Source organism: Corvus kubaryi, unplaced genomic scaffold (assembly GCF_017639235.1).
Source record: "Corvus kubaryi isolate FWS band 111438036 unplaced genomic scaffold, C.kubaryi_AGA036_p1.0 76, whole genome shotgun sequence".
Taxonomy (NCBI): domain Eukaryota; kingdom Metazoa; phylum Chordata; class Aves; order Passeriformes; family Corvidae; genus Corvus; species Corvus kubaryi.
In genome coordinates, this window is record NW_024582063.1 from 5,195,238 (window position 1) to 5,206,047 (window position 10,810).

The window sequence follows — 10,810 nt, forward strand, 5'->3', positions numbered from 1 at the left end:
TCTCCTCACCCCCACACCCCTTTCCAGTGTTGCATCACACGTATCTGTCCATGCTTCTGCACAATCCTTGAGGGTCAAAGCAAAAGTCCCTGTCTCATGCAAGGCTGGTGCTGCTATCACCAAGCCACAGCTTCGTGGCTGGGCTTCGAGGTATGTGGTCGTCAGCAGGAGACAAAGTCTGCATCAGAGCTGTGATGATTCAGGGGGTTTTAGGGTGGTTTTTTACTTCTCCACCAGCCAATAAGAGCACTCACAGAGGCACTTCTTCTCCAGCAGGAAGCAGGGCAGTTACTCCTCTGGCTGTCAGGCTCCTCTTCTGACGTGGTGGAGATGGCAGTGAACTTCGCCTGCAGCTTCACTGCACTTTGCTGTTTGGCACTCTGGAGCTTCACCGGGACTTCAGGTGGTAAGAATGGAAAATAATTGCTGTTTTCCTTGTGTTTTAGGTTCTGTGAGTGCTACTATGTAATGCTCTGGTAAATAACAGCCTTTCTCCGACGGCTGCCCACGCTGGCTCAGCACCGCAGGGGTCAGGCTGCAGCTGAAAACCTGACTGCTCTAAAGACTTTCTCCTCGTGTAGTGAACCATGCTATCCAGAGATATCATTTAGGGGTTTTAAAGTAAATTTATGGTTTTAACTCATTTGTCAGTGTTTAAACTCTGCATGACCTTGATTATTAAATCTAAAGACTGCGGGTAAAAATCTGACTGCTAAGTACAGATGGACACTTGAGTGCCGATTAGCTGACTTTTAATGAAGCATTACTGTGTTTCATTTCTTCCTTTGCTGAGCAAGGGAACTCTCTTGATTGCAGCTGGCCTTAAATCTTTAGAATGGGAGCTGCAGACAGGAGTGTTTTTCTCTGAAGGCTTTGGTTCTATTTCAGTATTACTTTGGTTCCCATACACAGAAAGAACTCAGGGATGGTGTTTGGTTAGCCAGTAGCTTTTTGTTTCTGCTGTGGTTTCCTTTGGGGGCTGCAGAAGCATGCAGGAACTCTGCCACATCTTAAATGTAAAGATAAAGCCTAGCCTTGCTAGAGGGAGGAAGTTTTGAAAGGAGGGAGTAATGGGGAGGAGGTTTCTGAAGCATCTGGCGGAAAAAAAATCAACCTGTCAGTTTCACTGCAGCCTGGGAGGGAGCATCCATGGGATTGCTCTCTCATATTGCAGGAACAAGGTCTCCAAAGTAATCCTCAAGAAGAAAAGCACAAGAGAGAGCCTCTTAATACAACATTCAGCTCATCTCTGCAAGAACAGCCCTTGTTCGCTTAATAACAGTGGTGGCCTGGTAACTGAGCAAGAAAAGAGTCTAACCCTACTATTGTCCAACAGAAGGAGCAGAAGGAGGGCCAGCTTTTTCATCTCTCTCTTCACACTTCCAAATCCAGGAGCAAGGATGGGCTCTGAATATGAATGCTCTGGTCCTAAGAATCGCTCACTAGAGCAGCAAGAGTTGTCTGCTCAGATCATGAGATCACACACTCAGGGCCTCTGAGTATTTTAGGTGTCTGGCCAAGTCTACTCCCGCCCAGGCCTGGATGTTTCAGGAATGCTGGTTTGCCTAGAGCCCTGCACTGCTATTTGACCCTCTGAGCCAAGTTTGGCTTGTGTCTGGAACGGGGCCATCACCTTACACAAACGCAAATTTTTAGGATGGCACTCAAGCCAAGCCAGGGATGAAACAGTCAGAAAAGGCTGCAGGGAGAAAATCAGAATTACAGGTACCTCACACCAGAGAGTCTCTGGGGTTTGGAAATACAGTACTGCAAACTATTGCAAACAGTAAAAGTTATTTCAGCCCAGTGTGTGTGCCATGCAGTGACCACCTCGAATGAGAATGGAAGCACACAAGGAAAACCAAATCCTAGCCTGAAGGAATCTGAGTCCCCAGAGGAAAATGGTGGGGTAAAGTTCTCCCACAAGGGCTCAGTAGATTTTGTACCCACTTTGCTCTGGTATGAGTAATTTTCAACACCAAGTTGCAACAGGTAAAAGAGGTAAAATGCCCAGTACCCCTTGGTGAAAGCTGGGGGGAAATACAACCTATAACCTATCACCTGCTTACAACACATGGTGTATTGAGTCAAGCTGCCTACAACACATGTCCAGCTCGCTCACCTCTCCAGGTGATGCATTTTGGAGGCCTGGCCATGTGTGACACTGCTGGATCTCCCAGGCACTGGAGTCAGGAACAAGGGCTCTTGGACTCTGACTCTTGGTTTGAGTAATACACATAACAGTTTTCTTCCCATAAACAGAGTGTGATTTCAGCCAGTCTCATTCACCCCGTGCCTATAAAAGACGTCACCATGACTCAAGAGGTGTTGAGGGCTCTCAAAAGCCACAAAAGTACACTGTGTTAAGATTGAAAGAGTCTGGTGTTATCATCCCCTTCTACAAAGAACAGTGATATCAACAACACCACCACTGCCACACCTGACTTTCCAACAGGCATGAGAGCAGATATTCAAGCAAGGTGCTGGGGAGCAGCAAGAAGAGCCCAAGGCAGCACCCTGCTCTCAGCCTGGGAGAATGTCTCAGTTGCTAGGTGAGCTCAGGAAAAAGCTGGTCCGTACAGCTGCTGGGTTGGTATTGATGGCACAGGAAAAAGCATGGCATTTCTGAGGAAGAGTACAGTGGGCCTTGTGGGCAAACCAAGGCCCTGCTCTGCCTCGAGCTTCCTTTCTGCCTGCAGACCGGTCCTGCACAGCCCACCTGAATCACCTGTGGATCCCAGTGCCTTAACCCCTGCGAAAAGTTCTACCCATGAGTTGAGCACTGTGTAAGATGTGCTTGCCTGAGAAATACCTTCAGTCCAAGGCTGAGTGGTCACAAGCTTCTGTGACTCTTGAATCCCACCCTTGCTGCAGTGGGAAAACACCATCCCATAGAGAATAGTCTTGGGACCTACAAGTGGATTCTGGACTGTTGGGTGAAAAAATACCACCAGATTGCCCAGCACTGGCTGCACACGCAGTGGCAACATAGATCAGAGGCATGGGACAGGAAAGCTCATCACCTCCACACCAGACACAAAGCCACCTGCAGAACATCTGCTCCTCTCCAACACATGGCCTGGGTCTCTCAGCTCCCACCTGCAAGAAAATACAGGGGTCACTAAGGTAGCTGAGGTATCAGCCAGGAAGAGAGATGGATTTGGACATCCTTGGGTGGGGAAGGGATGTGGAATCGAGTCTCTCCTTTGCAGGTCAAGGCATAAATCTCTGAGCATTGTTACAAGTGGGTGCAGCAGTTAACACCTGTGAGAAGGATGTGACAGTGTAAGTAGGATGTGCATAAGCATGTGAGATAAATTTTTGTCACCTTCCACGTTGATGATGGTACATCATTCTGGGTTGGTTTCTTTTTTTTTTTTTAAATAGACTCTGGATCACCAAGCTGCCCCTGTCTTCTACTTAGGTTTCTCAGTGCAAACTGGCTTTAGTACACAGCCTGTGCTCTGTGCAGCTGGCTGAGGGTGAGAGATCTATCTGTGAAAATAGCTAGAGGTGATAAAAAGCTTGATTTTCACAGCACATTTAGTACAACCTCTGTGTGCACATTTGTGTGCACAAGCACACACAGGCTCATTGTGAGCACACACTCAGGGTCCCCTCCTGCACTGACAGGCCTCGGCATCAGCAGTGGCTGCATGGCACCTTCTGTGGGATTGGGGATGTTTTCTTTGATTTCAGAAGTGGGAAAACAGAGAGGAAGGAAAATGTAAAATGGGATGAAACAATGACATCAACTGAAAGCTTCGAGCTTCTTTTAAATGATTGAAAAATAAGCAGTGCATGGGGAAGGAACTAGAAAACCAAATAAAAATATACAGTAAATCATTCTCTGAAATGCTCTAATGTGAAAGGTCATGGGTTAACCCCCGCACACTCCCCAATTTCTATTTCCTACACATCTTGCTTCTCCACTCCATGACCTTGGTAATCATAGAATTGTTTGGGTTAGAAGGGACCATAAAGACCATCTACTTCCAACCCCCCTGCCACAGACAGGGACACCTTCCATTAGACCAGGTTGCTCAAAGCCCCATCCAGCCTGGACTTGAATATTTTCAGGGATGAAACATGTACCAGCATCTTATCACCCTTTCAGTGAAGAATTTCTTCCTAATATCTAAATCCTTCTAACATAAAAACCTCAAGATGCCATCAAAGGTTTAAGGGTGGGGTGTGGGGGAAAGACTTGTATCTGTAAGATAAGACATGCAAATTAAGAGCAGCAGGACTCTCGAGCCAGTGTTTGATATGTTATCAAAACTATACTGTACTCTGAGCAACATGATCTATCTTCATAAGCAGAGCCAGAGTTGGTCCTTCTATAAACTGGGAGTCGTACAAGAGACATTTAAATAATATTTGTGATACTCTGGCTTCTTCCAAGTCATTTTGAGCTCTGCTTTCACTTCTGGCAGCATCTGTTTATGTCACTTCATTTCCTAGGACCGTTTCACCATTTCAAAACATACAAAGGAAAATTGCTTTGCAACGGATGTGAGCAGAGACCTGAAGCACAAATGCATTGGACAAATAGGAAGGTTTAGCACTGGTTCAGACGGCTGAAGCTCCCACCCTTTCAGGCCCCTGATGTGTTTTACACTGATGTTTTGTGTTGTTTCAGTTACAAATATACCACCACCCCACCCAACCATAAGACCTGGCTTCCCTGTCCCAGTGAACACCAACAACCCTGGGGTCCGCAAGGCTGCTCGCTTTGGGGTCTACAGATACAACAACAGCTCCAATGACCTCTTTCTGTTTAAGGAATCACAGATAAAGAAAGCCATGGTACAGGTAAGAGCAGCTGACTCCTGATGATCCTCCAAAACATCTTCTAATTGACCTTCCTATGGCACATCCAAGACCCAACAGCCCTGATCTTCCTCAGGACTGCTACACCTGTCCCCTATAGCACTGCTCCACAGGAGGGCTCTGTGTAGGTGACACACAGTTCTCGGGTGTAGCACTTGATCCCTAGACAGAGTTTTGGCATCTCTTTCCCCTGCCCTCACTTTAAAGGAGGAAACTGCTTTCTCTAGATTGTCAGAGGGCTGAAGTACATGCTTCACGTGGAAATCAAACGCACTGTGTGTGAGAAGAGGGATCACTCCAGCCTGGACAGCTGTCAATTTCAGAGGAAAAAAACCCTGCAACTGGTATGTGTTCGACTCCTTTGGGGTGCCCAGGAACTGCAGGGAATTCTTGGCCATCTCTAGCTGCACAATCACTTTCAGACCAGCTCTTCCATGTCTTCATATGTGTACAGGCCTCTCCTCTGCAGAGCCAGCTGGGGTGAGGCTGGGTTATCACCTTTCATGCATCCAGGGCCAGCTCCTGTCTGCAAGGAGTTGAAGCAGATACATCCACCTGGCCCATACTCCTGGGTGACTCAGGACAGTGTGCAGAAATAGAGTAGTGCTAAATAGAGATTTCCTGGGTGGGGGATATCCTTACACAGGCTCTCCCACAAGACAGGATTACTTGGCAAACAGTATTTTTCCTAGGATAAAGTGGGCAGACAAAAGGATGCTGTTCTCCCCTGTCCCATCACAGCCTGCAATGCTGAGAACAATCAGCAGACACCTGAACTTTCTCACCAATTCCCTTTTATTCACAGACGCTGAGATGCTATTTTGAGGTCTGGATAACACCGTGGACACAAAAAGTACATATCCTTGTTGCCCACTGTCACCAAGACCTTGCTCCATAAGAGCCTGACTTACAGGGGATCTCCCGCCCGGAGTTTTTCCTTGCCTGGACTACTGAGGTCAATATTGAAGTGGAGAACAGCTGTACAGAACTGTCACAGAGCTTTTCTCTCAAAGCACATGGTTGATTTTTCCTTGAGAAAGACACTCAAAAAACAAGGCCTGCCTTGACTGAATGTCTTGCTATCCAGTTGTGTATCTGTTTGTCCAAAACTAAACTGCACATGAACACGTGTTGTCATTCATTCACCATCCACACTCTGGCTGAACTTCCAAGCACTCCCAGGAAGCTCTGTTGCACTTGTTTTGTGATGAACCTTCACAGAGCCATGATGGAAACAAGTCTAAACCACAGCATGTGTGACTACAACACTGAGGAAAGCTTTACAACAGTGGGATAGTTTGCCTGGGGATACACACACACACAAAAATTTTAAGATTCTCCAGTGCCAGGGAAATGGTTAGACACCTCTGTCAGGAATGCAAGAGGGAGAGCTGTTCTTTTATTTTCAGGCAGAGGTATGGATAAGGCCATCTTGAAACACAGACAGCCCAGAACTGACAGAGTCTAACTAGTGCTTCCACTTTAATCAAAAGCTAAGCTACACTGTGAAAGGGCATGGCTGCAAAGGCCAAGGCAAATAAATCTAATCATACTCCCACAGAATAATTCTGCTGAGGATAAACAGCATGGTTCCATTCAGGTTAATATACAACATTTATTCTCTGGCAGACTACATCTTATATTCAGGTTCAGTACAATGATGGTCTTCTCTAGGTGGGCATCTACCATTCCTTCAAGTCTTCAGTCTTCATCCATGGGCCAGTTATTGCTTACAGTGGACTAAGGTCCTTATTAGGAAGGATTTGGGTAGCTGCTCCCTTAAAACAGCCATAAAGTCTGAGCCCATGATCAGTCATACACAGACCAGCACTCCTGAACGGGCAGGGCCCTGATCTAAGCCACAAAGAACACATTTTTTTCCACAAACACTCCTTTTCTTCCAAGAGTTGTTGCCTTTCTGCAGCAATATTGCAACTCCTATTAGCAGTAACACCCCCACTTTCAGCCCTTATAACCATTTGGTCAAGAAAGGCCAGTGAAGGGCTCTAAGCCAAGGTCTGGGGATCTTATGGTATTAATAGTACAGCTGAGGTACCTGCTCCAAGTAATCCCAAAGCTGGGCAAGTCTCAAGTTCTGCTTCAGAAACACCAGTTGCGAAGAATAGGTGGCCCAGCAGCAGCTTAAATTCAGCATCCAGTGCTGGAGAGGCAGCTGTGCTGCATCTTATCTTTGAGAACAGCAGTGCCTTCACTGGGGAAAAAAAAAAAAAGCAGTGCTCAAAAGAAAGCTCCAGAAGGGCCACAAGAGGATGTAATGTGATGCTACATTCACCCATCACACAAGCCACCATCAACAGCCTGGTGCCAAAGACAAGGAGAAATAAAGTCAGCTATGGTGGCTTGGGGTGTCCACAAAGCAGGAAAGCCAAGCCACAGCTAAGTTTGCAGGAGAGCAAGAGAACCCAGGAAGTGCTGCTCTTTGTATCTCAGAGGGGTTAGGAATGGTCTCAATCCCTCTTCTCCTTCAGTTGCATGCTTCATACAATGCCAAGAGCTTCCAATCAGGCTGTCAGCTCTAGACAGTCCAGCCCAGAACAAGGCTGGGCACATCCATGTTCCTTCCTTCAGCCAGCAGGACAGCCTGGTGTTCAGGAACAGATGTCATTTGCCTCTCACATGCCACAGTGGGGGTGAGCAGGCAGCACACTGTCACTTCAGGTCTGTGCAGAGATGCATGCAGGCAGTGAGCATGTCACACAACAGTGTCCCCTGTGTGACTCTCTAAGCCCCTGGCACACAGTGCTTCATCTCAGTCTCCTCAGCAAGTCAAGTCTCCATTTGTCAGAGCAACAGAAGTTAAAATCAGGTGAACTTGACACCATGCAGGCTGACAAATCCAACAGGACTTTGCTGTTCTCCCAAGGAAAATGCAGTAAGACTGTTCAGACCTCTCTATCCAAACAGACAAACACCTGCTGAGAAAGACAGATCAGCCTTATGTTCAAAGCTGCATCCATGTGTTCCCTGTGACACATAATTCCAGTGTGCCTTCCACCAAGAAAGGCACACTGGAAGTGTAGCATCCATCATCCCCTCAGCTATGGTAACAGAGCTTTCATGAGCACCAGACAAAGGAGCAGAGCTAAAGTCAACTGAGCTCTTTGTATCACTCCAGAGCACTTCACTCAGGAAGGATTTGGGTAATTAAAGAGGAGGACACTGCTAGCAGTGACCTAAAGAACTGCAGCTAAGTACCATTTAATCACAATGACATGCAGCAGTCAAAAAGCCAATGTCTCTGCCCTCCTGGCTACAATTTACACCACCTTGCTGGGGCTCTGACATCTATTTCAGGTTACAACGGCAATTCAAAAATATTTTTAGTAAAGATTTAGGGCATAAGGTGAGAAGGAAAACTTGTTTCTGCCAGCCCTGTATGTTAAAGAAAAAAAGGAACAATCCCAGCAGTGACATTAAGAGCTTGTGGGACAACCACAACCTGAGTTTTACCAGAGCTTCAAAGTGGCCAGTGATCCTCAAATGGAGATCTGAATTTGCTCAAAAGCTCTGCTCTGCAAATATTTCCTCTCATACACCCACTTTTTAAATTGCACAGGAAACGAACTGCCTGCCATCAAAATGTAAAGCATTGCTGACTGACAGACTTCCCACTTTGCATTCTCTTGACATCAGCAGCTCCACATGAAGGAGCTGGAAGTTCTGCCTGTACCAAATGCACCCAATTTCACAACCTGACTGACTTTCAGAGCCCACTGACAGCTGGGGGAGTCACAGCTGCACTGGAACCAGCACAAGGTTTAGCTGGCAGCAGACAGATAAGGAGACACGACAGCTGCTAAATGAGGAAAAAGCCTTGCACACATAGCTAACTACAACAACAACTTACTGCTAAATTCTTCAGTCCCTACTTCAAACAAATTAGCAAAAATCAGCTGCCCCCTTGTGCTCACTCTTCTGCAGCACTGTTTTTAAGCAGGCTAGATGAGACGGCCCAAGCGTCAGCATCATCAGATCCCTGTTGTGATCAATGAGCAGACAGACCCAGAAGCTTAAGAGGTCATTATCACACCTGCAAAGTTTTTACTGGCACAAAGCAGACACAAATTTAAAGTAATCAGATTTATGCCAAGGCTTTGCAATCACTTTCATCAGCTGTTCAGTCTCAGAAACCAACCTTTGCATAGAAGTGTCAGGGGCACACACGAGTTATGTTCCAGCAGCTCTAGTACAGAAGTTTGCTCCAGAAAAGAAACAGGGCAGTTAACTGTGGAGCAACATTTTAAATAGCTTCAGCAAAATCTCGATACTTGTGCCCTGCAGAAACATCTATTCCACCAACAAAGCAAAACAAAACACATTTTTAAAATGCACAGCTGTGGTGTACTCCAGCTCGGTTCCTTTCCTTGGATAGTTTTACTGCAGGGCTTTACATTACATCAAAAATTTCTCCAAGCCTTTCAGGAGATAGGGCAACATTCTCTCATATGCCATGTCTGTCCCAAAAGAAGCTTGGGTAAGACACAGGAAGCAGCCTCAGGCTTCTCTGAGAGTTATGCAGAGAGGACTTCCTCCCTTCTTAGGGAACCACAGCCCCTTTCTTCTACCACAAAAAGCCAATCATGCTCTGACAAGACCTTTGGATACCTCTGTAAATCCTCCTGCATCCAGTAAGACTTCTCACACTAGAGAAGAGTCTCAGAGATGCAGAGGTGTTATGTTCCTGCACTCATATCGTCAAGAGAGAAGACTGGCTGTTTTCTTCCAAGCCTGTCTTGTTCCAGGTTTCTCCTTGCTCAAGGCAGGTGTGTCACCATCCATCTGAAATCAACACACCATTGACTCAGCCTCTGTGGAACGAGCCTGTAAAACCGGTCTTCACAGGAGCATCAAGAGGAGTTTATGCCAGTTTGTTTATTCCACAGGCATTTTAGTGCTGCTGCTTTACTCCTGCATTTGAGAGCCCACCAAGGATTAGAAATCTCTTTAGAAAAAAATTGTTTCTAGAAAAATACTGTTCTTAAGCACCCCTTATGCTGCATAATGAGACCTGTGTGTCAGCCAACCTGTTTAATCTGGGTTTTACTACAGTCCCCCCCACTTCTGCATATCATGGATGGATTATCAGGATCCAGCAGAACACCAGAATGGGAGCCAGCTAAAATGAAGTGTTAAGGTTCTTGTGAGAAATGGAACACCAATGGCCTGGTTAAGCAGCCTGTCACCATGCAAGGATTGTTGCTTAGCATTGTGCCACGCACCACAGTCGGGATTTACAGACTTCAGAGGTCTTTAATCTCTCAAACTGAATAAATCCTGTCTGTCCAGCCTGTAGAAATAGAGGGAGTTTATGGGGTACAAGTCCAGTCACTCTGCAGTACCCTTAAAAAAAATTAACTGAGAACTGCACTCTGTCCAAAGGTTACTTGGTGAAATACTTTGGCAAATAAATCACTAGTGATAACTGTGTACCAAGAGGTAAAGCTGTGTTTGCCACAAGGCTGCCAAAGCATCAGGGTGAAAGAATCACCACAGCAGATCTGCTTTTTCAACCCCAATTTAAGATCCCATCAAGTTCATCTTTTATATCCCACCAGAAGAGGACAAATAGTTGCAAGGGCTGGCAGAGCAGTGTTAACCAGCTGGTGCTGAAGCAGCCTGCCCTGGACTGGGTTTTCCCAAAACCAGCAGCCCCTGGCCTGTACAGGAACAAATCAGCCTGATCCAGCGGCCATCAGCTACTTGCCACAGGACTGCTGCAGCCTGGCAGTAACACAGAACAAGGTGACAGAAGCACTGACAGGGAAGGGTCATTTTCATTTGCATAGCCCTCCATTAATAGAAGAGCAGAAGGCCAGTGAAATCAGGTGACATTTTTAGCATCACCTTCCCCTTTTCTGGTGCTTTTCGTTACATATTTATAGCAAATCTCTTTCCTTTCCAAAGGTGAGGAAATGGAGCAGTAGTGTAAGTTTAGGTTGGATTGTCACCCAGTGGC

The 10,810-nt window shown here is 46.3% G+C and overlaps 1 protein-coding gene across 2 annotated transcripts; it reads left to right on the forward strand.

The window, feature by feature from the left end:
* The first annotated feature begins 321 nt into the window (after positions 1 to 321).
* Positions 322 to 5,960, forward strand: CST7 (cystatin F). 2 transcript variants are annotated; one of them, XM_042051531.1, is made up of 4 exons: positions 322 to 403; positions 4,643 to 4,815; positions 5,061 to 5,177; positions 5,639 to 5,960. In XM_042051531.1, the coding sequence occupies exons 1-4, from the start codon at positions 331 to 333 to the stop codon at positions 5,729 to 5,731; spliced, it is 456 nt and encodes a 151-aa protein (XP_041907465.1). In that variant the 5' UTR covers positions 322 to 330; the 3' UTR covers positions 5,732 to 5,960. The 2 variants fall into 2 exon arrangements, with proteins under 2 accessions (XP_041907465.1, XP_041907464.1); XM_042051530.1 differs by having other exon boundaries at positions 331 to 406.
* The last annotated feature ends 4,850 nt before the right edge of the window (positions 5,961 to 10,810 follow it).

Coding starts and splice junctions, on each gene's coding strand:
- CST7 (XM_042051530.1), top strand. CDS start 331: ATGGCAGTGAACTTCGCCTGCAGCTTCACTGCACTTTGCTGTTTGGCA. Junction 4,816..5,060: donor TAAAGAAAGCCATGGTACAG/GTAAGAGCAGCT, acceptor TGCTTTCTCTAG/ATTGTCAGAGGGCTGAAGTA. Junction 5,178..5,638: donor GGAAAAAAACCCTGCAACTG/GTATGTGTTCGA, acceptor TTTTATTCACAG/ACGCTGAGATGCTATTTTGA.